The sequence below is a fragment of the Oryza sativa genome, chromosome 2 (assembly GCF_034140825.1).
Source record: "Oryza sativa Japonica Group chromosome 2, ASM3414082v1".
In the NCBI taxonomy this organism is placed as follows: Eukaryota; Viridiplantae; Streptophyta; class Magnoliopsida; order Poales; family Poaceae; genus Oryza; species Oryza sativa.
The window spans coordinates 23,379,724-23,407,600 of record NC_089036.1 but is presented as its reverse complement, the minus strand read 5'-3'; the positions used below and the strand labels follow the sequence as shown (position 1 = coordinate 23,407,600).

Below are 27,877 nucleotides of genomic sequence, written 5' to 3'. Positions count from 1 at the left end.
CTCAAATAAGATGATAATAATATGGAAGAATCTCATTTACACTTGTTTTGTAAGTTAGAAGATCCGTTGTACTCCCTTCGTTCTAAAAAAAGAACCTACGATGTGACATAGTTTTGCGGAGAGAGTATCTGGTTTTCCTGTTTAAGAATGAAAATTGGATTTAAGGGCTATTTACTTTGGTGCTAAAATAAACCATACTAAATTTTGACAATACCAAGACTTTGGTAAGGTTAGCAATATTGTCAAATTTTGGCAAGATGGCTATTTTGGATGCGTTCATTTTGTTGCCAACATACATGCTACTCACACATATTGCTGTGCAGTTGCTAAATTTTAGTTATTACTGTGCAGTTGCCAAATTTCTGATATATTTATCAAAAGTTAGTAAGAAACTAAACATATGCAACTTAAAAAAAAATGGTATGATTTAAAATGACATCAAAGTGAAAGTTAAGGGATCTCAAATGAGCTTATTCCCGTTCCGGTTTGGTTGGCGTAGCGAATTTGTCGGCCGTTCGACGAGCAGCTGGCTGGGCCGGCTCACTCACACCAGCCGCATCGAGGCCCAACTGAGAGGCTAATGGGCCTCGGCCCTCGGGACGGTTTGCCTCCGGCTCCGGCTGCGGATGGCCACCACCACCACCACCATCATCATCGGTGCCCGCCGCGGAAGAGGAGGAGAAAGGGAAAAACCCCGCGCTGTGTAGGGTTTTAGGCGGGTCGAGGTGGAGGGGGGAGGATGGCCGGCGGCTCGTCGCCGGCGATACGGCCGATCGGCAAGTCGGCGGTGCACCGGATCTGCTCCGGCCAGGTCATCTTCGACCTCTCCTCCGCCGTCAAGGAGCTCGTCGAGAACAGCCTCGACGCCGGCGCCACCACCGTCGAGGTCACCCTCCGCTCCTACGGCGAGGACTCCTTCACCGTCGCCGACAACGGCACCGGCATCTCCCCCACCAATTTCCAGGCACGAATCCCCCCTCTTCTCCTCTCCCATTTGCTGCTTCGCTCTCGCGATTTAGTTGCTGACCGCCATGTGCGCTTCTCAGGCGCTCGCTCTGAAGCACCACACCTCCAAGATCTCGGACTTCGGCGACCTCGCCTCCGTCGCCACCTTCGGGTTCCGCGGGGAGGCGCTCAGCTCGCTCTGCGCGCTGGGGAAGCTGACGGTCGAGACGAGGACCAAGGACGAGCCCGTCGGGACGCGCCTGGAGTTCGCGCACTCGGGCGTGGTGACCGGCGAGAGGAAGATGGCGCGGCCGGTCGGGACCGCCGTGACCGTCGAGAAGCTGTTCTCCACGCTGCCGGTCCGGAGCAAGGAGTTCAGCAGGAACATTCGGAAGGAGTACGGGAAAGTGATCTCCTTGCTGAATGTGAGCTGCCCATCTTATTAGTCCATGTTCGTTTTGCGGGCATTTCAATTTGCGTAAAGCTCATGTATGTTATTAGAATCTAGTTCATCTCCTGATACACATGTTTATACCACTCTGCTGTTTTACTCTACACATGTTTCGTTCTGGTTCTGCTAAGAACTGTGATTTATTTTTTTTCTTTCCCTAATTAGGCCTATGCGTTGATTGCCAAAGGGGTCAGATTAGTTTGCACAAATACTGTTGGCAAGAATTCTAAATCGGCGGTGCTTAGGACTCAAGGGAGCAGTTCACTGAAAGATAATATCATTACCGTATTTGGTCTGAACACTTTCAAGTGCCTGCAGCCCTTCAATGTGACAATCTCAGAAGGCTGCCAAGTTGATGGCTTTCTTTCCAAACCTGGACCTGGTAGTGGTCGCAATTCAGGGGATAGACAGTTCTTCTATGTTAATGGCAGACCTGTGGATATGCCAAAGGTTTCCAAACTTGTCAATGAGCTGTACAGAAGCTCAAATGCCAAGCAATACCCTGTGGCTGTATTGAATTTCTGTATTCCAACCACATCTTATGATGTGAATGTTGCGCCTGATAAGAGAAAAATTTTCTTCTCATCTGAGCATGCCATTTTGCTATCTTTACGGGAAGGTATTGAGAATCTGTACTGCCCTCAACAATGCAGTTTCTCCATCAACAGCGTTGAAGATCCTGGGAAGGAAATGGACCCAGCCATCGATGGGTCTGATGAAGACATGTGTTTAACAGAAAAGGAGAATGTTTCAGCTCCTGAAAATGACGATGACATGGATGAAACAGATAGTGATGATGAGGTTACACCAGAGAATCAGAAAGTGCCTTCTTCAGTGACAACAAGGGTAGCCACTGGATCTACACCCAAAGATGTGAGCCCCTTGTCAAGAGGCCCACCTGCTCAGCTTGATAGATCTACTTTGCTTTCAGCCTACCGGTATGAACAACGAGAAAAGACGCCTACACGAGTAAAAAGTTATCCAGCACAAGCAAATCATGTTAGAACAGGGCTTGCTGCAAAGTCTTCTCCTTCAAGTGCTGTTCAACCTTCTATTATGAAATTTCTATCACAAAATAAAAGGAAACACGAAGACAGTTGCAATCTTATTTCTGAAGCTCCAGTGCTGAGAAGGGGAACATGCTTGGAGCAAGTGAGGAGAACAGATTTAGGAGTGAATTCACCAACTGCACTAACCTCAAGAGTATCTAATATTCCAGAGGTTAATGCACCTCAAGGAACAAATCCTTTGCGGCACCATTCCCTGCAATCTTTTGTACCTGAGATGCCAGAAGATTCACCACAGCATTCTGAACCACCTAATATTGTTTCTCATCGTGATGAAGTGCCTCAGTTGCGTCCATGTGATGTTCACGCTACAGAATCTGAAGTGGTAAGGTAGAATTTTTTGGAGTGAATTCTTCAATTTTCTCCATTATCTTTTATTTTTATTACTTTTATTGCTTTATTTGCCTTGACTGGTTGTTCTGGGCATTCTTGTTAAGTGTGTATGCTTTGTGATCTTATCTTTTAAAGAAGTTCATGGTGAATTTCTCATCTGTTGTCACAAGTCATCTTCAATCTACTCTTAGCTATTTTAACTTCTGCTTAATTTGGATCACTAAACAAGTACTCCAATGTTTGTAGAATAGCTTTTTTTCTGATTGGCTAAATTGTGATTGGGCATGTGTCCAGTTCAAAGAAAAGAGAACCTAGTTTAAACATATGTTGATGAGATTTACTATACAATGAAATGCTGCAATCCTCGCAGGATAACCAGCATGATCCATGCCATTCCAAGTTTGGTGCTCCCAGTCGATGTTCAGAAGTGGAACCCCAAAATAAACTGACAAATATTTCCTTGCCTGATGCTCATTATGATGGTCATGACACTGCAGCACATTCTGGACAATCATCTTATCCAGTTATGCAATTTACACTTGCTGATCTTAGAAGAAGAAGAAGGCATAGTTTTATGATATCACATGCAAAAAAAGGAAGTTTTCCTGAGAAATCAACAAGGTAGCACTTGAAACTATTTTTATAGAAAAGTTATGTTTTCACCAGGCGCTGGGCTTTATGAATTACTAGTTTATTTTTCCTACCTAGGTGTTATAAAGCTGCGACACTGGATAACTATGTACCAGATAACGAGGAGGGAAAATCGAATTCTTTAGCTGCAGCCACCAGCGAGTTAGATAAGCTTTTCAGTAAAGATGACTTTGGAGAAATGGAGGTGCTTGACTTAACTTCAAATTTGAATATTATCAGTTTTCTAAGGTTCCTTGTGAGATTATACTGCTAATATACTGTCAATGAAAGAACACTTGTTATCCAAGTGATAATGTTGCTTATTTTCCCTGCGCGAGTGTTTTCCTTTTTGTCGTTTAAGTGCTATTTCAAAAAGAACTCTTTTATAGTTATATACTCAGTAGCTCAGTGCTTCGGAGGAACCCCAATGACTTTTGTCAATCATGAAATTAAGTTGTACCAATACATTTTGTTTCTTTAGTGGGACCAGCCAGCTATATAACTGTTATTTGTTGTATAATTTTGGTGCTTTGATAGCTTGCTTCTGTTCATGGCCCTATCAAGTACGATAGGTCGTGTGATTCTTGCAAGTTCCTCGCAAGACATATGTTGTCTTTTGTTAATTTTATCTGAAAGCATTTTATTATTGTGAACATTTGTTTTTTACTTGAGTGGTGTGATTTCATTGTTCTAAATAGGATGAAATATTAAAAAAAGTGCTGTATGAATTCTATATTTCTATTTGCAGTACTTTGCTAAAGAAGTTTATGAACACTAAATAACTAGTACACCTTCAGGTTGTTGGGCAGTTTAATCTTGGTTTTATCATTGGAAAGCTGGACCAGGACCTATTTATTGTTGATCAGGTATCTCTCTATAGTCTATACATATTCTATTAATTGATGTCATAGTATTGTATAAACCCCTGGATATCTGGGTTGCACCTTCAAGATACCTTATGTAGTCATGTCTGGTGATTAATGTTTTTTTCTTCTTACTAGCATGCTGCTGATGAGAAGTACAACTTTGAGAACCTTTCACAGTCAACAACTTTAAACATACAGCCTCTCCTTCAGTGAGTAAGCAAAACTTATCATTTCCATCTGTTATTTTGGTACATTGAACTCATTCAGTACCTATTAAATGGTAGGGTGTTTTGTGGTTTGTATTCAGAATGTTGAAATCAGGTTTATTATTACCTTTTGTTATGTATCTCTGGTACTGTATATCTGATTGTATTCAAATACAGACCACTGAGACTTGACCTATCACCAGAGGAAGAAGTTATCGTTTCTATGAACATGAGCACTATCAGGTATTACATTTATTGCGTATTACAACTCAGTTCTGTCTACTACCTTCGGTCACAAATATTTGACTGACATTTAGGACAAGATTTTTCAAACTTTTGAAATTCTGACATTGATAATTTCTCAAATGCTTAGTGTAAAAACAAAAGAAATGGTGTACGCAGATTTGCCTCAAAAAGTACTACTATCATAATACCATAAACTTATTAGATTTTATGAACCTATTCTAGTCATATAAAATTGACGGTTGGAATATAAAAAGTTTAACCAAATCTTGTCCTTAGCATCAAATATTATGACCAGAGGAAGTAATTAACATGTCGGTCAGTCAATTGTTTCCCACTTAGTGCATAACACCTGGAATCATGCACGATTTGTTTTTTTCTCACTCAACAATACTCCCTCCATCCCAAAATATAAGGCACAACTACCACTAACGCATAAACCCAATGGGATCACTCCAATAAATACAATGCATGCACCCAATGGGATTAGAGATTTTAAGGGTGGGTGATTTTTTTTTTAAAAAAAAAGAAATAAAGAGGAGAGGGATGTGCTAGTTAATTGCATGCATGCATGCATATGCATGCCTAATATTATGAAACATCGAAAAAAAGGTGGTTGTGCCTTATATTATGAATGGAGTGAGTAGTTGATAATTAAGAGTGAGCAAAGCTTTACTTGCTATTTTTTTTATCTGTCAGAAAGAACGGTTTTGTTTTAGCAGAAGATCTGCATGCTTCACCTTGCAACCGCTATTTTATAAAAGCCGTTCCCTTCAGCAAGAATATTACATTTGGTGCTCAAGGTATCACTTATTCTCATGTCTGAAATGTACATTTTTATGTGCGTTGAAAAGTGGTTTAATTCTAATTTCCCTTGATTTAGATGTGAAGGAGTTAATCTCCATGCTTGCTGACAGTCAAGGTGACTGTTCAATAATCAGCAGTTACAAGCTCGACAGAACTGATTCTATTTGTCCTTCAAGGGTTCGTGCTATGTTGGCTTCGAGGGCTTGCCGAATGTCTACCATGATAGGTGATCCATTGACAAAAACTGAGATGAAGAAGGTAACCACAGATCAAATTGTTTTTTAAGGATAATTTTTGGAGTAAATTAGCTTTCGATGAAGTAACCTCCAAATGAGCTCCTATAAAAGAAGTGCAAACCTTGTATGGTTTCTGTCTATTCAGAAATTTAATGTCATGATTTAGTTGTGATCAGTGCTCACTACTCCCTAGAAACAATTATTCCTTTATATTTAAGAACCTAACTCAATGAAGCCCTCTTGCATTTGCACTCCAGATACTTAAGAATCTAACTCGATGGAGCATTTTTCTTTTGCACTTCAGATACTTAAGAATTTGACAGGATTGAGGTCCCCTTGGAATTGCCCTCATGGGAGGCCAACAATGCGCCATCTAGCAGATCTCCATGCTATAAAAACTGAAGGTAAGAGATTGTCGGCCAACACTCATATTCTCTAGTTTACATGCTTGTATATGTCTCATCTATATCTGAAGAAAAAGAGTGAAGTTTTCTTGTTTCATTGCAACTCCAAGTAGTTCGAGTCATTATCATCTGCAAATGTATTGTTCTAAGTTCTAAACATTGTAGACAAGGTTGTATCAGATCATCACTGTTGTAATTTCTTGAATAAACAAACCACTCTTCTATTTTTTCACTGAAACAACAAGATTGAAATGTGTTGCCAAGTTCATTGTGTTACAAAAACCTTCTAGTGTAAAAAAAACCCCACTAGGTTTCAGAAATTACGTCAGTCAGAAGCTCACAATCGTTTCTGTATTTTTTGCGTTCTATTCTTTTTTTTTTCACAAAAAGTGGCATGATTAATACTCTTAAGGATTTTAGTGGCAACTCCCTTGAATTATCCAGTTTACAGATCTCATTTCAGTGTTGCAAAATCTCGCAGGATCGAAGGCAACTTTCTCATGATGTCTGGCAGAGTTTAGGTTGGGTTTATGATGGATGCTCTTGCCTTTGCGCTGCTACCATTCCAAGGAAATTAGGCGCTCCATGGCCAACATTCCTTGATGTGTATAGATGCCAGTCTCTCCCACCTGTTTGAGAGCCTGTGTGACCTATTCGTGTACTAACTTACATATGTGATACATACATGACATGCGTGATAGTGGAGAACCTTGTTTCTAAGCCTTCGAAATGGGATGCATCTCCTTGCCCACTAGAATCCTTTTGCTCGGAGACTAATGCCGGAAGCGAAATACTCCAACACCTTTGCAAGGATGACGAGCAACAAAGGTGACATCAGGTTATCAGGGAAAGCTATCTGGGGAAACATAAACTGATGCATGTGCTTACCTTTATTGTGTGGTTAAAATCCAGACAAGATGTAACTTAGGTACTTGTGTTGAAAATGCCTCGAGTTTCTGAGTTGTATGCAACAAAGCTCTTGGCTGTATTTAGTTGCAGGCTTGCATTTTTAACGCCTTACCTTATCTATAAACAGTAGACACTTGCTCTCAGGGTATGGATTACCCTGTGCTATTTATATTATCTTTTTGAGCCTGGAACGGCTGGTAGATCATAGAGAAAATGTTGTTGGAATCAGATGCCGGAAATTGGCTCTGCTGTCCCTAGATCATACAGAGAGATGAGCAGACTAGTCACTGCTCTGGTTGTTTCGTTTGCTTTGCATAGAAGCTACTACAATACTGTAGCCGTAAGCAACGTTGCAGTACAGCTTTCCTGCGCTGAAGAAACTACTAGACTGTTTACATCCGTAGCATAAATTCTGCAGATAATTTTGTCTCTTGTTGAGCTCACTCCAGCAGTCTAGCTTACTGATATTTGATCCAGGAATTCTGTCCCTGAGTTGACTTTAGTTTATTTCACCGTTCTAGAAACTGGCGATAAGTATAAGGCCCTCTTTGTTTGTTTAGGATTATAAGCCAACTTATAAGTCAAAAAGTCTAAGACTAAATAAACAAGCAGCTTTTTTGTTTGGCTTTTTTAAGCCATAAGCCACTCTTACACTATTAAGCCAAAAGCTAGGTTGGAGAAGCTTTTTTGGCTTATATAAGATAGATGTATGACTCCACCACTAAACTTAGGACATTAAATTTACTGGCTTATAAATCATATAAGCCAATAAACTGACTTAAAAGTCTAAGCCAATAAGTCTAAGCCTAAATAAAGAGAGCCTAAGAGCCTTTTTGGTTCCCATATTACCTAATAAGTCAAAACGGTTTATTATGAAAAAAATAAATTATAGATAAAACTTTATATATTTCCTCGTAAGCAAATGCTAAAAGGAAATTACGTTAGAAATATCTTAAATTCAATTTTAAAAATTCAAATTCTGACTTTTGTTTGACTTATTACGTCAATTGATGGGGCTCCAGAGGTTTGAGTACTAGCAGTACACTGTTTTTCTAGCTTTGGATAGAGAAACCTTGAGCTTCATAACAGCGTGATGCCTTTTGCAGCTTTCTTAGCGACATCTTTACGAAGTTGCTTGATTCCAATCACAAAAACGATAGAGCCATAATGTTATAAAACCTCCTAAATTTCAAAGACTACCTATTTATTTATGCAACAATTTTAATCCCTCGTACCAAAATTTTGCCCTTTTTTTCCCTCTAAAACCTCTTAGTATATTTTTAAGGTAAAATAGCATACGGGAAATAAATATTGCTTATGTGTTCTTTTGTGTTGAATAAAATGAAACAATAAATGAATGATTTGTGAAATTATTCGAATGTGCAAATGAACGAAATCAACTATTACTAAGTTAAAAAGAATATGTTCTAAAAAGGTTTTTCAAGACCTGGAAAGTTTTTTTATTTTTAAATAGGAGTTCACGAAACATGCATACACACTCGTCTCAAAAATAAGTTTATTTTTCACTCCTCCTACACATATCAATATAAAACAAAAAAATCAGGATACAGTCACTTTCTCAAATCCCAAAATATAGTTATTACTCTCTTTATCTATTGCCAATACATTTTTTACTTTTACAAACTGATACATAATGATTAAAAAAAACTTAATTTACTACATATTGGGGAGCAAAAATGAACTTATTTAAAAAATAACGCATTGAAAAAACATAAGGTGTATATATAATCTATGGGCATGTTTAGTTGGTAAAATGAAAATTTTTTGGTGTCACATCGGACGTTTGACCGGATGTCTGAAGGGGTTTTCGGACACGAATGAAAACACTAATTTCATAACTCGCCTGGAAACCGTGAGACGAATCTTTTAAGCCTAATTAATCCGTCATTAGCACATGTGGGTTACTGTAGCACTTATGGCTAATCATGGCCTAATTAGGCTCAAAAGATTCGTCTCGCAATTTACATGCAAATTGTGCAATTAATTTTTCTTTTTATTTAATGCTTCATATATGTATCCAAGGATTTGATGTGATGTTTTTTTGAAAAATTTTCGGGGAACTAAACAGGCCCTATATATTCATCCGTTAGGTAGAAAAGACACAGGTGAATTTCTACACAGTTCCAACACGCATTAAAAGAAAAACAAAGAAAGAAAGAAGAAAAAAACCGGCCATTCTTGTAGTACCTCTCCAAGAGCTTCTTCGGTTCTTCCTCCCGTGTGCCACCCGCTTGCCCCTTCACCGCGCCACACGTACACTAACCAACACCGGCCAGGATCCGACGCGACGCCTTTGGAAACTGGAATATCCCCCCACCCGTAACCGTCTCCTCCCCAGCTCCAACCATTTCTCCCGTCCTCCTCCTCCTCCGCCCCGACCTCGCTCGCCCGCCCGCCCGCCTCCGCCTCCGCCAATGGCGACCTCCACGCGGGCGTTGCTCCTCCTCCCCCTCCTCCTCCTCTTCCTCCTCTCCCGCTCCCTCTCCCTCCGCGCCGATCCCGGCGCCGCCGTGTCCAGGATCGCCTTCGGCTCCTGCGCCAACCAGAGCGCGCCCCAGGTGCTCGACGAAATGCGCCCCCCCTTCGCCACCCTGATCTCGGATCAATGATCTGATGGGATTTGTGTCTGTGTGTGTGTGTGTGTGTGCGTGCAGCCCGTGTGGGAGGCCGTCGTGGGGTTCGACCCGCAGGTGTTCATCTGGCTCGGGGACAACGTGTACGGCGACAACAAGAGGCCGTTCCGGGTGTTCGGGAGGGAGAGGACGGTGGGGCCGTGGAGGAACGTGCCGCGGTTCTACCCGTCGACGGAGGCCGAGCTGCGGAGGCGCTACGAGATGGCCAAGGCCAAGCCCGGGTACGCCAAGCTCAGGGAGAGGGCTCAGGTGAGAGCTTGTGCAAGACTCGCTGCCGCTCTTTCTTTGTTTTTTGTTTTTTTTTTGCTGCATTGGTAATTGCGCGTTGAAACCTCGAGCTTTGTGTCTGGTGCTCGTGATGACATGTGGGATCTTGTCACCGGTGTTTTACAAACAAGTATAGGTGCTCATTTCTCCCATGAGTCCACGTCCTTGATCATACAGGCGCAGGAGAATTAATGAATCACTTCCATGCTAGAAAGGATCATAAGATCCAACTGAGGATGAATGGCAAACAAGAGTGCTTGTTCATTTTGTTACTTTTATCATGTTTGGGACAGTTTCTGTATCATCCAAACTGAGATTTTGCGACATTGTTATCATTTCCAATTTTAACAGCTCCTCTTTTAAAAATTTAGTGGTTGGAAACACTATGTCAATATCATATCATTCACTAAATTTTGCAGGTTATTGGAACATGGGATGATCACGATTATGGACTGAATGATGCAGGAAAAGAGTTTGGTGGGAAGGTGACCTCTCAAAGGCTTCTATTAGATTTTCTGGATGAAGCTGAAGATAGTTCACGGTATGTACTTGGGAATATTTGAACTGATTTTTATTTTCCTAATGTTCATTTGTTATGTTGTCATTTATTTATATTATTGTATTCTAAAATTGCCTTTATTCTTCTTATTGTGTTAAATTTCTTTCTTTCTTTTTTGTTTTTTTTTCCACAACATATATGAACATACCTGTGTAGGTTCTACGGTCTGAATACATAGTTGTAAACCATCAGAAATCTCATAGCGCTCTCTTTCTTGTTTATTTAGGAGGCAGCAAGCTGGTGTTTATGCCTCCTACATGTTTGGCCCTGAAGGAAAACGGGTAAAGGTAAAGTTATATCGTGTCCAATTTTTTCTGCCAATTTTGTTTTTCTTGGAAACCCCTTGTTCAAGCAAGCATCCCCATGCATGAATGTATCAGTTCTCCTTTCCATATGTGGCATGTTCCCCTGTTAACCTTATGATTTGCAACCATGTTACATATCAATCTCCTAGATCACACTGTGAATTCTGCACTTGCCATTCTTGTTCTGGATTACAAAGTGCCCTGTGCTGCAACTTCTTGTTAATCAGTAGTCTTTGGTTTGTTGTTTCAGCTCCTTAAATGGAATTCATAGCATCTTTTAAAATGTGGTAGTATGTGATATCAAGGTTTACAGCAACTTGGTACTATGTGAATACTGAATACAGATGTATATTGTGTCTAGTTGATATTTGTTTTCCTATACATACAGATTTAATGTTGGGTGAAACTATTCAGTTCAAATCCATATAGTGACGCACCACAACAAATATATAACTAGTACATGAGTTGAGAAGTTTCACCCATTTGCAGAACTGGTTGCAGGCACTGCTCCATTGTTACTTTACATGTATTAAAAGATAGCCATACATTACTATAGGTAATTCTGTTGGACACCAGATATCACAGAGACCCTCTATCAAGTGATGGAGCTGTACTGGGAGATCCTCAGTGGCAATGGCTGGAGAGGGAACTGCATGGTCCTCGATCAGAGATCACCATCATTGGATCTTCAATACAAGTAAGATATTGTCTGCCTTGTCCTAATTGAAAGAGCGGATCTAGAATACTGGCTAAAAAATGGATCTGCCAGAGAACAATGAGTAATCATAGTGAATGCCATAAACTAACATCATACATAAAGAAAACTGGCAATATGATAAAACTTGTTATCTTGTCTGGGGTTTGCAAACATAGCCAGCTGTCCATCTTGGACAATTTCGTGGCAGATGATAGTATCCCAATTCCCAGCTAAAGTTATGTATCATTTGTTACATAGATAATTTTTGATAAAATCTTCGATCTATAGTTGCTTTCGATTGAATAGTTGTAACAATACTATTTTTCACCTCTTTGTATTTATGTTTTGCCTTTGATTCTTCATCTTGCATGTGATAGAATTGTTTCAAAATAATACAATTTTCTTCCTATGCACTGCAGGTAATATCAAATCTATCTGCCACCACTGGACCTTTGTTCTATGTGGAGTCATGGGCACGCTTTCCAAGGGAAAGAGAACGACTGTTCAGACTGATCGATAGCAGTAAGGTTGCTTACTTTACTTTCCTATGCAGACAAGCTATTCCTTGATTCTAATCTTTACTGAAAACTCAGTTCTCCTTTACCTGTGCTAAAGTAAAATTCATTGATTTAGTAGTAGCTGGCGTACTTCCTGCATTATTTTTAGAAACATTTTTTTATCAACAATTCACAATATATGGCCTATGTAGAATGCGAAAAGAAAAAAAAATTCTCCTGGCAAGCAGGTGCCCTTTTCTTGTAATACACTGTGAAGTTTAGTTACCTTTTCTCTTCTATATAGCTGTGTTAAATTTTTTTCTTTTTGCGATCTATCAATAGACAATACTCCCTCCGTCCCAGATTATAGGACGGCCTCTTTTCAAGGAAAATCAAAATCGGTAAATTTTGACTAACAATCATACTAACCATATATATGCTAAGTATTATGCATGTTATATCACTAGATTTATATTTTAAAGTACTTTCATGTGATGCTAATTTCATATTATTTCATATTCGTTAGGAAAATAACATGGCATAAATTAATGGTCGAAGTATGTCATTGAAGACCGTGTAAAAAAATAGGCCTTGTAATTTGGGACAGAGGGAGTATCATCTAAAATGGATACTTATCTTATGCATTTGTTATTTCTATGGAACATATGTTGACTTTGTGCAGAGAAATGGAGTGTTTTTTATCAGCGGTGATGTTCATTTTGGAGAAATTTCTCGTTATGACTGTGGAGCTCAATATCCATTGTATGATATTACCTCAAGTGGTCTTACCCAATCTGTTGAGAATTCCGTGCCATCAGTATTTCAACCACTTATGAGACTTGTGGCTTTGTTGACACCAACTACCTTGCGAGTCTTTAGCCCTAACTGTCGTTACAAATCATGCACATATGGTAAGCTTTCCTTTCTTCGAAACAAATAACTGAATAAGTATCAAGAGGGCAGATTTACCCATGAGCATAATAATGTGTCCATCTAATTTATTTCTTCTGTATTTGATCTCACGTGTATTACTTTATCAATTGGTGTTTTGCTGTTGCATTTATCAGGTCAACCAAACTTTGGAGCAATCGAAATAGATTGGAATGCAGTGCCTCCCCAGATTAAACTCGAACTAAGAGATGTAGAGGGAAACTCTGTTGGTGGTGTGGAGTTTCCTATATCTGAACTGGATCCATCAAAAGCACATGCCATTACAAAACAAGGGCATTCGTACCAACGGCATTGCGCTCTCGAAACAGAGCTTCCATGGCTAGTGTGGCACCGTCTTGCTCTGTTGTTGTTTGGTACAATTGCTGGTATGCTGTCTATATCTATCTCAAACTTTTCAGACATCTCTTTTCTTCATACTCCCTCCGTTTCAGGTTATAAGACTTTCTAGCATTGCCCACATTTATATAGATGTTAATGAATCTAGGCACACATATATGTCTAGATTCATTAACATATATATAAATGTGGGCAATGCTAGAAAGTCTTATAATATGAAACGGATGAAGTACATAACAATTGCTCTTGAAATCATCCAGTTTCACGGTCTATTTACGAATTATTTTTGTGAGATCTAGTTTGTGTTGATATATTTCTTGTTTTTTTTTTGTTCTGTAGTTCTTGTCATAGCCGTGGTGTTGCTAGGAATTACCTGCTTATCAGCTGCTAATATTTTCACCAAGAAATCCAAGATGGAATAGCCATAAGGTACAGAGGACAGAAGCAGACACTTCAGTCTAACTACAGATGGAAAAGCTGATCACACCGTCCATGGACGTTCCAGTGCCTAGAACAACCATGAGATTTCAATACCAATATAACCCATTGCGCAGCCTGTTACGCATCACAAGTTTTATGAATGTAACTAACAATCTGTATACGTGTATAGCATGTTTAGAAATTTCTCATGTCAATTTCGTTGCTTTATGGTGAATAGGATGACTGTTGTCTATTCTCTGACCCCTCTTACATCATTGAAGTAGGCTCCGTTTGAACATGCATCTGTTTCTGTTTGAACATTGAAGATCATTCGTTTTGTCCGTTTAGAAAGACATGAAAGAGCTGGTAGCCTGGCATGTCGTCCGGCTTCAAATCTCAAATCCCATAGTGATGTCTATTATCGTCTTCTGCGAAAGTGGAGAACCGAAAGTGTGGAACACGTTATCATGTCGTAACAGACAGAAGCAGCCTTTGCTCGCTGACTTGTGCTCGTCTGCATTTGGAGCACACGGATTCAGTGCCCAGACAGCGAGTGCTAACTGGTCAGTACGCGGCGCCAATAAGGCTGTGTTTAGATATAAAGTTTGGATCTAAACTTCAGTTCTTTTCCATCACATTAATCTGTCATACACACATAATTTTTCAGTCACATCATCTTCAATTTCAACCAAAATCCAAACTTTACACTGAACTAAACACAGCCTAATTCGGTTCATTCGCCCGCGACAGAGCACATCATCAAGTCGATGCCGTGGACACCCATCACTCTCCATCAGACGACGTGAACAAACCGGCGACGGCACCACGCACGCGCAGGGCCGTATGGCGGCGAAGATCCCGGTGATCGACCTGCGGCTCGCCGGCGAGGCGCCCGGCGAGGCCGCGCGGCTGCGCGACGCGGCGCGGCGCCTGGGCTGCTTCCGCGTGTCGGGCCACGGCGTGCCGCGGGAGCTCCAGGCCGGCATGAGGGCCGCCGTGCGCGCCCTGTTCGACCTCCCCGGCGACGCCAAGCGCCGCAACGCCGACGTCATCCACGGCAGCGGCTACATGGCGCCGAGCGCCGCCAACCCGCTGTACGAGGCGTTCGGCCTCTACGACGCCGCGTCCCCCGCCGACGTCGACGCCTTCTGTTCCTGCCTCGACGCGCCGCCGCACGCCAGGTAGGTAATTTCCGTCGCAGACAGTGTAGTTGTGGAGATTATGGGTACCCCATACCCACACGGCATGGTTATCCGACTAGTTATAGGGGATAACTTATATATATGAAATATGTAACAGATCATGACTTGGGTATTACGTTTCCCTGTATATTATGGAACGGCCTAAAGTCCTGGTTTGATAAGATTGTAAAGTAGATTTAGGAAACCGATACCGTATTGGTTATGGTTTCTATCTTGTAACCCTGCCCCCCAACCTATATAAGGAGGGCAGGGAGCCCCTCTAGGGGCATGAGACAACCTGATCGTCAGATCAATACACACTCGGCGGATTCAAATCCCCAAACAGGAGTAGGGTATTACCTCTCATTGAGAGGGCCTGAACCTGTCTAAATCCTTTGTCTCTGCATCCATCCACTTTAGGTCTCGTACGCTACCCCCTTTTATTATTGCCGAATTCATGTTTCGACAGTTGGCGCGCCAGGTAGGGGTTGCGTCGAGTTTCCTATCAACGAGCGCGATGGAATCAATTTCATGAGTCGCCGACTTCGTTTTCGCTTTGGGAGTTTTCACTTCCTTTCCGTCGACCACTTCTTCAAGCTCCTCTTCTCTGACTTGATCCAAATCAGTCAGGGGGAAACTCAATCTGATTTTTATCATTATTTATCATATTGATTTTTAATCTCAGATTAATCTCTTGCTATTTTTTGTTGTTGTTCGCATATAATTACGCGGCACTATTGAGGCGATTGATGCTGGTCATGGACTCGAGGCGTCTCAGCTTTCCGGTCGATCGGCCGCGAGTCCACTCTGCCGGCTTGTCTTCGCCACCACCACTGCTGATAACAACAACGACTTCACCGCCGGCCTGCCTCCGTCGCCGCCGACTGGTGTCTCCGCCTATATGGTTGGTTGGTCACACCACCGTTGTTGGGCGTCTACGTCTTCACCACCGGCCTGCCTCCGTCGCCGCCGACTGGTGCCTCCGCCTACACGGCTGGCCTATTATGCCGCTGCTGTTGGGCGTCTACGACTTCACCGCCGGCCTGCCTCCGTCGCCGCCGAGTGGTGCCTCCGCCTACACGGCTGGCCTATTATGCCGCTGCTGTTGGGCGTCTACGTCTTCACCGCCGGCCTGCCTCCGTCGCCGCCGATTGGTGCCTCCGTCTACACGGCTGGCCTATTATGCCGCCGCTGTTGGGCGTCTACGATTTCACCGCCGGCTTGCCTCCGTCGCCGCCGAGTGGTGCCTCCGCCTACACGGCTGGCCTATTATGCCGCCGCTGTTGGGCGTCTACGACTTCACCGCCGGCCTGCCTCCGTCGCCGCCGAGTGGATCCTCCGCCTACACGGCTGGCCTATTATGCCGCCGCTGTTGGGCGTCTACGACTTCACCGCCGGCCTGCCTCCGTCGCCGCCGAGTGGTGCCTCCGCCTACACGGCTGGCCTATTATGCCGCCGCTGTTGGGCGTCTACGACTTCACCGCCGGCCTGCCTCCGTCGCCGCCGAGTGGTGCCTCCGCCTACACGGCTGGCCTATTATGCCGCCGCTGTTAGGCGTCCACGACTTCACCGCCGGCCTGCCTTCGTTGCCGCCGAGTGGTGCCTCCGCCTACACGGCTGGCCTATTATGCCGCCGCTGTTGGGCGTCCACGACTTCACCGCCGGCCCGCCTCCGTCGCCGCCGACTGGAGTCCTCGCCTATACGGTCGGTTGGTCACACCACCGTTGATGGGCATCGTCATCTACACCGCCGGCCTGCCTCCGTCGCCGCCGACTAGTGTCATCGCCTATACGGTTGGTCGGTCACACCACCGTTCATGGGCGTCCATGTCTTCACCGACCGGCTGGCCTTCGTCCGCCGCCGACTGGTGCTTCCGCCTGCACGGCTGGCCTATTATGCTGCCGTTGTTGGGCGTCTACGTCTTCACCGACCGGCTTGCCTTCGCCGCCGCCGACTGGTGTTTCCGCCTGCACGGCTGGCCTTTATGCCGCCGTTGTTGGGCGTCTACGTCTTCACCGACCGGCTTGCCTTCACCGCTGCCGACTGGTGTTTCCGCCTGCACGGCTGGCCTATTATGCTGCCGTTGTTGGGCGTCTACGTCTTCACCGACCGGCTTGCCTTCGCCGCCGCCGACTGGTGTCCACACCTGCACGGCTGGCCTATTATGCCGCCGCTGTTGGGCGCCTACGTCTACACCGCCGGCCTGCCTCCGTCGCCGCCGACTGGTGTCATCGCCTATACGGTTGGTCGGTCACACCACCGTTCATGGGCGTCCATGTCTTCACCGACCGGCTGGCCTTCGTCCGCCGCCGACTGGTGCTTCCGCCTGCACGGCTGGCCTATTATGCTGCCGTTGTTGGGCGTCTACGTCTTCACCGACCGGCTTGCCTTCGCCGCCGCCGACTGGTGTTTCCGCCTGCACGGCTGGCCTTTATGCCGCCGTTGTTGGGCGTCTACGTCTTCACCGACCGGCTTGCCTTCACCGCTGCCGACTGGTGTTTCCGCTTACACGGCTGGCCTATTATGCCGCCGTTAGTGGGCATCTTCGCTTTCACCGTCGACCGCCTTCGTCGCCGCCGACTGGTGTCTTCATTGTTATTGATGGACGACTTTGTTCCCACATTGGCCACTTCTGCCATCACCAAGGGGAATATTACAAAGCTAAGTCATCATTTATTTTATTCTTTATATGATATTTTTCCTTTTCCTCTGCCTCACTATACCAATTGGTCTTCCATTGAGTAGTGAGTCGGGGGCTACAGATGTTATATCATATTTTTCATAATATTTATCTTGATTGCTTGCGACATAATCTGAGTACAAAAGTACCTATCGAGTTATGGAGTTCTATCTTCCTATGCTTTCCGTTTGGTTTGCCAATGGATGGTTGCCTTTGGGCCGATTCCTAGCACCCGGGGGCTCGTTGGATGGACCGAGTAACGCAAGGTGCTAAGTATTATTCGGAATAAATCAAAAGCATAGAGATAAGATAATTTATTTTCTGCTCTTAATAATTGCAAAAGTACCCGAGTAGTAAACTCCGATCCGTGAAACTTTGTTCCATTAATGACGAACTCATGTCACTCATATGCATGTTTGGGAAGTGCTTAGGCCGACTCCCAGTGCTTGGTGGCTATGACTAGTCGGGCAGAGTGTTTAAACGTAATGAGTCATCTGCTCGGGGAAATCAAAATTAACAAGAGAAGAAATACGTATTTATAAACTGCCTGAATTTTTCTCGAGTATTATATTTACATCAGATACTACTCATCCTATATGTTTGTTCTGCAGGATCCAAATCCAGATATGCATAAAAGGGATTCATGGCTTTAAGCTTATCTCTTACGCTCCAGGAATGGATCAGTCAGAACATCACCACCGGCTCGCCGTCGTCGCCGCCGACTGGTGTCTTCGCCTATACGGTTGGTTGGTCACAACACCGTTGTCAGGCGTCTACATTTTCACCGACCGGCCGCCACGTCCGCCACCGACTGGTGTTTCCGCCTGCACGCTGGCCTATTATGCCACCGTTGTTGGGCGTCTACGACTCCACCACCGGCCTGCCTCCATCGCCGCCGACTGGTGTTTCCGCCTGCACGCTGGCCTATTATGCCACCGTTGATGGGCGTCTACGACTCCACCACCGGCCTGCCTCCATCGCCGCCGACTGGTGTTTCCGCCTGCACGCTGGCCTATTATGCCACCGTTGATGGGCGTCTACGTCTTCACCGACCGGCTTGCCTTCGCCGCCGCCGACTGGTGTCTTCGCCTGCACGGCTGGCCTATTATGCCGCCGCTGTTGGGCGCCTACGTCTTCACCGACCGGCTCGCCTTCGCCGCCGCCGACTGGTGTCCTCGCCTGCACGGCTGGCCTATTATGCCGCCGTTGTTGGGCGCCTACGTCTTCACCGACCGGCTCGCCTTCGCCGCCGCCGACTGGTGTCCTCGCCTGCACGGCTGGCCTATTATGCCGCCGTTGTTGGGCGCCTACGTCTTCACCGACCGGCTCGCCTTCGCCGCCGCCGACTGGTGTCCTCGCCTGCACGGCTGGCCTATTATGCCGCCGTTGTTGGGCGCCTACGTCTTCACCGACCGGCTCGCCTTCGCCGCCGCCGACTGGTGTCCTCGCCTGCACGGCTGGCCTATTATGCCGCCGTTGTTGGGCGCCTACGTCTTCACCGACCGGCTCGCCTTCGCCGCCGCCGACTGGTGTCCTCGCCTGCACGGCTGGCCTATTATGCCGCCGTTGTTGGGCGCCTACGTCTTCACCGACCGGCTCGCCTTCGTCGCCGCCGACTGGTGTCCTCGCCTGCACGGCTGGCCTATTATGCCGCCGTTGTTGGGCGCCTACGTCTTCACCGACCGGCTCGCCTTCGTCGCCGCCGACTGGTGTCCACGCCTGCACGGCTGGCCTATTATGCCGCCGCTGTTGGGCGCCTACGTCTTCACCGACCGGCTCGCCTTCGCCGCCGCCGACTGGTGTTTCCGCCTGCACGGCTGGCCTTTATGCCGCCGTTGTTGGGCGCCTACGTCTTCACCGACCGGCTCGCCTTCGTCGCCGCCGACTGGTGTCCACGCCTGCACGGCTGGCCTATTATGCCGCCGCTGTTGGGCGCCTACGTCTTCACCGACCGGCTCGCCTTCGCCGCCGCCGACTGGTGTTTCCGCCTGCACGGCTGGCCTTTATGCCGCCGTTGTTGGGCGCCTACGTCTTCACCGACCGGCTCGCCTTCGCCGCCGCCGACTGGTGTCCTCGCCTGCACGGCTGGCCTATTATGCCGCCGTTGTTGGGCGCCTACGTCTTCACCGACCGGCTTGCCTTCGCCGCCGCCGACTGGTGTCCTCGCCTGCACGGCTGGCCTATTATGCCGCCGTTGTTGGGCGCCTACGTCTTCACCGACCGGCTCGCCTTCGTCGCCGCCGACTGGTGTCCTCGCCTGCACGGCTGGCCTATTATGCCGCCGTTGTTGGGCGCCTACGTCTTCACCGACCGGCTCGCCTTCGCCGCCGCCGACTGGTGTCCTCGCCTGCACGGCTGGCCTATTATGCCGCCGTTGTTGGGCGCCTACGTCTTCACCGACCGGCTTGCCTTCGCCGCCGCCGACTGGTGTCCTCGCCTGCACGGCTGGCCTATTATGCCGCCGTTGTTGTGCGCCTACGTCTTCACCGACCGGCTTGCCTTCGCTGCCGCCGACTGGTGTCCTCGCCTGCACGGCTGGCCTATTATGCCGCCGTTGTTGGGCGCCTACGTCTTCACCGACCGGCTTGCCTTCGCCGCCGCCGACTGGTGTTTCCGCCTGCACGGCTGGCCTTTATGCCGCCGTTGTTGGGCGTCTACGTCTTCACCGACCGGCTTGCCTTCGCCGCTACCGATTGGTGCTTCCGCCTGCACGGCAGACTTATTATGCTGCCGTTGTTGGGCGTCTACGTCTTCACCGACCGGCCGCCGCATCCGCCGCTGACTGGTGTCACCGCCTGCACGGCTGGCCTGTTATAACGCCAACTGATGCTACCTTCTTCACGGCTGGCTACATCGCTGTCACTACTAATAGGCATCAGTATCGTCAACACAAGCTGCCTACGTTTGCCATGGCTGCCGACTGGTTTCTTCACTTCCATGGCTGCATGATTCTGCCAGTGTTGATTGGCCTTATCTTCTTCACCGCCGGTCGTCTCGTCTGCTGCTGACTAGTGCCCTCACCTCTACGTCTGGTTTATACAGCTACCACTACTGATGGACATCATCGTCTTCCGTTGCCGACTGGTTATGCCGCCGCCGACTAGTGCTTTTATCTTCACAACTGCGCGTCTTCGCTACCAGTTTGCTTCTGTTGCCGCCGACTCGTGTTCACTTCATCACGGCGATGCAACTTTGTCATCATGGTGGAGCGACTTCATCTTTATTATCTTCGGCACTGGCAAACTCTATTGCTGCTACTTCGCAAGTTTTACTACTTCACCAACCACGACGTCTTTGTGAACCTCGACATCTCGGCATGCAATGCCATGATATTTTACTACAACCAGTGACTCTCCAATATTCAGGATTTCTACTTGGACACCTTCAGCACATATCTTCAATCAAGCAATGACTACTCGACGACAAGAAGCTATAATTCTCGACTCTATGTTCAGTTGTTTCCCAACTAACCAAAGAGTCGGGGGCTACACAAATATAAGGCTCAAAATTTGACAAATTTTATGTCAAGCTGAAGAAATCAATTAATCAGCCAATGAGTCAACTCCAGGAGTCATTATCTTCATCTTTGCTTCGGAACAGACATTCTACTTCAACAACTTCAAATATTTCGGTTTAGACGAGTTGGGCAACAACATCAACTCTCCTCCAATTATTTGTCTTCACGGTTGGCCTACTACGCAACTGCCGATAGAGGATCTCATCGTTATCATCGGCTGCTACATCGCTATTGACTGGATCACCGACATCGTCATCTTCATCAACATCTTGTCAAGCCTCATCAACATAGCCTACTCTGCTGCCGTTGATGGGAAACTTCGTCATCATAGTCGGCTATCTCTGTTGCCGCTAATCATCATTACCGTCGGATGCGTTTGTCGCCGCCGATTATTTTCTTCATCTTCATGATTGGTGGATTTCGCCATCACCGTTGATGCGCGTCTACATCTTCATCGTCGGTTTGCTTTTGTCACCACCGACTGTTCTTTCGTTGTTGTTGGGCGCCTACATCTTCACTGCTAGCTGACCTGACTGTTGCCAACTGGTTTCTTCGCCTCCATGGTTATGCAACTTCATTACATTTGATTGGTGGCATCTTTACTACCACTGACATCTTCCGTTACTTCTGATGAGCAATTTCGTCTTCATGTTGGTCATTTCATCTCCATGCCGACTGCGTCAGCTATTGCCAATAGACAATTTTGACTATGACAGAAGGACAAGCTATATGCTCAGGGGCTCATCAACTCAAGCGTGAGGATTATATCTCCAATTTGGACTTGTTCCGGATACATTCCACATGGATTCATAGTCATGAGTCTATTTTCTATGCTCAAAGACTGGACCAATTATTATTCCCCGTAAGGGCTATCAACCGAATACTTGCGCCAGTCGGGATTCAATTATTATATTTATTTTGGAGTATCCCATAAGGGATAATCATTCATATCAGAAGCTATTCATATGAGCTACACTTGGTCTATATTACCCGGAAGATTTATTACTCGGGAGTATGTTACATGCGTCATCCTTTAAAGGGTGTCGAAGGCATATTTTTTGGCCTAGGCCTAATATGTCTGCAGCCCATATTTTCAGGTGTGGCCTGTCACGTTCTTTTAGGGACTTAGGCACTTTTTGCTTAGGCCAAAGTGCGCGTGATCAAGTGCCCAATACCTTAAAATCCTTTTATACCGCAGTTACTCAACTTTTTAGGAGTTGGTACAATGCATCTTAAAAGGTGTCAAACAGTAAAGCTTTATATAGCTGGCCCGCTGACTTTTTTATATATAAGTCAAGGTGCTGTTTGGATTTTTAAGCAATTGATTAGATACAATATCATTGCTTTTCGCCACGTAAGTGTGCATTTTTATTGACCAATATTATGGCTTAGGCTGATTATATATTATGGTCATTTTTCAGGCGGTTGGTAAATCCTTTATGAGTTTACTTACTCGGATGTTATACCACATATGCCATATATTTCCAGGTGTGGTGAAACCATGTGTCTTTTAGGGACTTAAGCACATCTGTTAAAGCAGTGTGCGCATGGCGTATGCCCAATACTTTGGAAATTTCTTTATTCACAGCATTCAAGCTTCTTTATAGCTATTTTGCTATATCATTCATCATATTTTACAAAGCAGTTGGTATATCACCCGGATCATGTTATTTGGAGGATTCACACCGCATATGCTATATATTGATATCAAGTCACTTGGTTGATTACGATTATCAAAACCACTCGGTTGGTTGGATTATTTATTCCTTGACTATATGCTTGGTTTGTTCAATTAACCACATTGTCGGGGGCTACACCTATTAGGTGCATCTAGTCGGTGCACCTGACTTTATTTTCCAGCCCTCCACAGTCTTCTGACTTGGAAAAAGTACTCGGGAGATCATGGCGAAGATGATTGAAGCACTCGGCTTTGGAGTAATCTAGTTCGAGAGAAGATTATCTTTCCGACTGTGAAGGTCTCAGGGGCTACTGTGGAGATTATGGGTACCCCATACCCACACGGCATGGTTATCCGACTAGTTATAGGGGATAACTTATATATATGAAATATGTAACAGATCATGACTTGGGTATTACGTTTCCCTGTATATTATGGAACGGCCTAAAGTCCTGGTTTGATAAGATTGTAAAGTAGATTTAGGAAACCGATACCGTATTGGTTATGGTTTCTATCTTGTAACCCTGCCCCCCAACCTATATAAGGAGGGCAGGGAGCCCCTCTAGGGGCATGAGACAACCTGATCGTCAGATCAATACACACTCGGCGGATTCAAATCCCCAAACAGGAGTAGGGTATTACCTCTCATTGAGAGGGCCTGAACCTGTCTAAATCCTTTGTCTCTGCATCCATCCACTTTAGGTCTCGTACGCTACCCCCTTTTATTATTGCCGAATTCATGTTTCGACAGTAGTGTAGTGCGCGCTCGCTGGTCCATCACTCTGATCGATCGTTCGATCTGTTGCAGGGAGGCCATCAGGAGCTACGCCGAGAAGGCGCACGAGCTGGTCGTGGACGTCGCGGCGAAGCTGGCCACGAGCCTCGGCCTGGACTGCTCGTTCGGCGACTGGCCGTGCCAATTCCGTATCAACAGGTACAACTACACGCCGGACACCGTGGGGAAGACCGGCGTGCAGGTCCACACGGACTCCGGCTTCCTCACCGTGCTCCAGGAGGACGACCGCGTTGGCGGCCTCGAGGTCGCCGACCCGGACACCGGCGAGTTCGCGCCCGTCGACCCCCTCCCCGGCACGTTCCTCGTCAACCTCGGCGACGTCGCCACGGTATGTATGACAAATTCCGATGCCGCTGTGCCGAACTCTACTTGTATAGTACTACCTCCATCCCAGAATATAGCAACGTATCTGGACATGACTAATGTCTAAATACGTTGTTTTAGGATGGGTCTCATCTCATCCTAGATTGATATATTCTGTGACGGAGGGAGTATATGATCTTTGTCTGGTTTCGCGTACGTGTTGTGAGTTTGGCGCGCGGGTGCAGGCGTGGAGCAACGGGGAGCTGCACAACGTGAGGCACCGCGTTCGGTGCGTGGCGGGGGTGCAGCGCGTCTCCATCGCGCTCTTCCTGCTGGCGCCCAAGGACGACGTGGTGCGCGCGCCGGAGGCGTTCGTGAGCGCCGAGCGGCCGCGCCGGTTCAGGGATTTCGGCTACGACGACTACCGGCGGCTCAGGCAGTCCACCGGGGAGCACGCCGGCGAAGCCCTCGCGCGATTAGCCGCATGATGCAGTAATAATCACCTTTACCACGGTGTGTACCATCATGCAGTCACATACGGGAGTACTACAATTGAGAGGTTTACTTACAGTATATGTTCAAACGGGAGCGGGTGTTTACTTTGTTTGATGCACTGCATCAATTAAAATATTAAAATATACTTGCATTACAAAAGTTAATTTGTTGATTAATAATACATGAACAATACTTAAAGTTAATCATAATTTGGCTCTGTTTTTGTCCATTTGAGCCTCTGACTTACTCAATTGATGAGTAGTAGTGAGCGAAGTAACTCATCTGAGCAAACAGAATCCAGTTAAACGGTTGATCATGGAAAATTTTGCTTAGTAACTAGAAGTAAGAAAAAAAAGAGAGTTGGCGAGGAGGGTAGGTTACATTGGGACCTCCTCTATATGAAAAGACCTAGCCGACCATAGGCTCGACCGGAGACCGTGGTATACGTCGAGGACAAGAGCGCAAACGAACTTAATCGCCGACGACCTGAACAGACATCACGGTGTGTACCATCACGGTGGGCGCGCACCATGCCTAAACACTGTCACTCGCCAACTCTCCTGCCCTCCAATTCAACCGTCGTTGGACAAGCCTGCGCTACCGGGGGATGGCCGCGGCTTTATCGGGCGCGCATTCCGCGCCGGAAACCGATGTGGGGACTAAACTCTGGCAGTGGCGCACTCCGAGATGACGGTGGGCGGATCGATGATAATCAGCAGCTTGCCTACTCCCTCCGTCCAAAAAAAAAAGACAAATCCTGGATTTCCGTGCCAACGTTTGACTGTCCGTCTTATATAATTTTTTTTATAATTAGTATTTTCATTGTTGTTAGATGATAAAACATGATTAATACTTTATACGTGACTTATCTTTTTAATTTTTTTCATAATTTTTCTAAATAAGATGGACGTTAAAACGTTGGACACGGAAACTAGTGTTTATCTTTTTTTTTTTTTGAACGGAGAGAGTACTTGCGATCGAGTCGTCTTCTATTCCGAACTGAGATGTCTCCCACTGCCCCCACACATTGTGATTGATGTGTCGTGGTGTGGTACGGTGTGGCTGCTACTACAGTGGAGATCAATTTGCTTTTCATCTTTTTAATCGAATGGATTATTTGAATTTTCAAATTTTGCATATGCTGTCTTAGCTCTTAACGCCTGACAATTTCTAAGTTGACAGGGATCCGGAATTTTACATTTGATGCATTATTGGTCTAATATACTACTCCGGAGTATATGCTGTGTCGTCACATACGAACGACAAACTGTGATACGCGCATGCATCGAAGTGATGAAGCACTGCAAGCTGCATGCGGCTTAGTACACACACGAATGCTTAGCAACATGCATGCTTGCTCTGTTCCTCCGAATGTCGTTTCATGGTGAGGCATAGTGCTTAACTGAAGCACTGCGAACCGCATGCCTGTTAGCACAATTCATAATCATCACGAAACTTGTGGATGTGGGTATGTTTAATTAGGAACTACTTGCTTCGTTTTAATCATTTTAGCATTGCCAAAAACGGAAAGACAATATATAGAAACAGAGGAAGTAGCTGGTATCAAAAACAATATATAGAGGTTCAGAAGAACAAATGAAGAAAAGAGTTGGCATCTTGGGCCATACTCCAGTGCAACAGCACCCAATTCAACTGTCGTTGGGTTAGATTTGTCCAGCTGGCACCTATAGAGAAACAAAATAACAAAAGAGGCAAGGTGTGGTTTAGAGAAATAACAAAAAGAGTTGGTAGTGGGGGTTTAAGTGGGCGAACCCATGCACCACGAAGAAGGCTTTGCAGCAGGGTGGCGAAGCGTAGGCTCATCTCGTGCATCGGACAGAGACTCTGTCCTTTGCCATGAGTCCCGGGGGGGAACCCCGGCTCCGTGGAAATCCAAAGCTGCACAACTATCGGGCCTGGGCTTGAGGTAGAGAGCCCCAACCCAATTAACCCGCCAGCCTATACAGGCCGACCAGCCTGGACCAAATACGCCAAGTCCCCTACTCCGAAAGCCCCAATCTCCTCTACCGGCTCGACGCACCGACCTAACACCGACCCAACTCCAGCTGGCTGGTAAATTTCTCTCGCGGGGGGCCTTCTCTCTTGGCCCGCGACCCCATCAGTGAGTGAGTACCCATTTTCTCTTATGGGCCTCTTTTTCAACGACCGGCCTGCAACACAGCAGGTGACCTCGGTCCAACAAGAGCGCGAGCGCCCCCACGCCTTTTCTTCCCATGCAACTATCTGACGGCGGCGGCCTGGCGACTTCCCCCCTTCCAGGGCACGCCGGCGCGCGTCCGATTTAGGGAGGGAGAGTTTCGTTTCGGCGACCTCGACCCCGGCGATTTGCCATGGGCTCGAGCCCACAAACCCCAACAACCAACTCTTTAGCCCTCCGAAAGCTGGAGTAACAGGCACGCGCGACCGAGCCCGGCTGGTGGAGATGGTGGGAAGCGCGTATTTAAGCTGGTCTTGGCGTCGTTCGGCAAGCGGTATGGTACTAATCGAGGGAATAGTGCTTGTAGAGGACATCGGTAGTGAGAAGTGGGTGCTTGAGCTGACTTGAAAGCCCATCTTACATGGGCCTCTTCCTTCTCTGTTTTTGTCTCAGGGAAACATCCGAGATCTGCAGCTGGGCAGGCCGGCACGGAGCCCGCCTCTGGGTGTCCACGAATCCGCTGAATCCCCCTGGTGTTGGAACAGCGAAGCTTCTCGTTAGCCTCACGGCCTCACCTCACCATCGTCAACTTCACCGAGAAGCTTATGCAAACAGCCAAACAGTCTTTTGCTTCCCTGACCAGTGAAAGTCTTGTGTGACTGACAATCATGTTCCATTTGATCATTTGATGCATTCTTCTCATAACTCTGATTAAGTTAATTGGTGTGGTTTCTCATGGTACTGGAGTTGCACAAGGTAAGCACTTGAGTAGGCGTAATGATGGGCGGAAAACTGATCGTACTAAAAATTGTGCGCTCTCCCGGGCTAAATACTACAAATACCCTCATCTTTTCGTTTATATTTATACTTATAAGTCAAAATTTAAATATTTCACATTAAATTTGAAGCTAATTTTGAGGGTTTTTTTATCAAAGTTTATTTTTCAGCCTTTACTTTTATTACTAAGAACACATAAATTATTATCGATGGGCGCGTAAGTTGATTAATTGAAGTAGAAATCTCTAGCCTGTCTCCGAGGTAGCAGTCACCCAGTAGCTCCGTCACGCTGCCTGTTAGCTTGCGGTTCAATATGCGTTGTGATTACAACAGGCAAAACATTGAGCAATCCATTTGTATACATCTTACAAAGACGGTGAGATTAGCACGGCATTACCCTGCGGATAAGGATTGAATATGGAGTACCGAGGTAGCATGTAAATGGCATGGCTGTTGTGCGTTGTGCCAGGGCTCATTGCCATCACGTGTTCATGCTTCACACGTAAAG

General features: G+C 46.1%; 3 protein-coding genes across 4 annotated transcripts; all 3 read left to right on the top strand.

The window, feature by feature from the left end:
* The first annotated feature begins 677 nt into the window (after positions 1 to 677).
* On the top strand, positions 678 to 7,283 carry LOC4329835 (DNA mismatch repair protein PMS1). Of its 2 annotated transcripts, none has more exons than XR_010739585.1 (12): positions 678 to 964; positions 1,047 to 1,370; positions 1,562 to 2,788; positions 3,167 to 3,417; positions 3,505 to 3,631; positions 4,224 to 4,292; positions 4,428 to 4,505; positions 4,676 to 4,741; positions 5,441 to 5,544; positions 5,625 to 5,806; positions 6,089 to 6,188; positions 6,670 to 7,283. XR_010739585.1 is itself a non-coding variant. In XM_015772160.3 (12 exons), exons 1-12 carry the CDS (start codon positions 740 to 742, stop codon positions 6,690 to 6,692), a joined length of 2,772 nt encoding a protein of 923 aa, XP_015627646.1. In that variant the 5' UTR covers positions 678 to 739; the 3' UTR covers positions 6,693 to 7,283. The 2 variants fall into 2 exon arrangements, 1 of the variants encoding a protein (XP_015627646.1); XM_015772160.3 differs by having other exon boundaries at positions 4,428 to 4,501.
* Positions 7,284 to 9,359: 2,076 nt separating this feature from the next.
* Positions 9,360 to 14,085, top strand: LOC4329834 (uncharacterized). Its single transcript, XM_015767811.3, has 9 exons — positions 9,360 to 9,676; positions 9,773 to 10,000; positions 10,438 to 10,559; positions 10,804 to 10,864; positions 11,439 to 11,579; positions 11,999 to 12,106; positions 12,759 to 12,987; positions 13,144 to 13,392; positions 13,703 to 14,085. Exons 1-9 carry the CDS (start codon positions 9,533 to 9,535, stop codon positions 13,783 to 13,785), a joined length of 1,365 nt encoding a protein of 454 aa, XP_015623297.1. The 5' UTR covers positions 9,360 to 9,532; the 3' UTR covers positions 13,786 to 14,085.
* Positions 14,086 to 14,575: 490 nt separating this feature from the next.
* Positions 14,576 to 24,663, top strand: LOC9266172 (2-oxoglutarate-dependent dioxygenase DAO). Its single transcript, XM_015767812.3, has 3 exons — positions 14,576 to 14,964; positions 23,649 to 23,964; positions 24,185 to 24,663. Exons 1-3 carry the CDS (start codon positions 14,627 to 14,629, stop codon positions 24,425 to 24,427), a joined length of 897 nt encoding a protein of 298 aa, XP_015623298.1. The 5' UTR covers positions 14,576 to 14,626; the 3' UTR covers positions 24,428 to 24,663.
* The last annotated feature ends 3,214 nt before the right edge of the window (positions 24,664 to 27,877 follow it).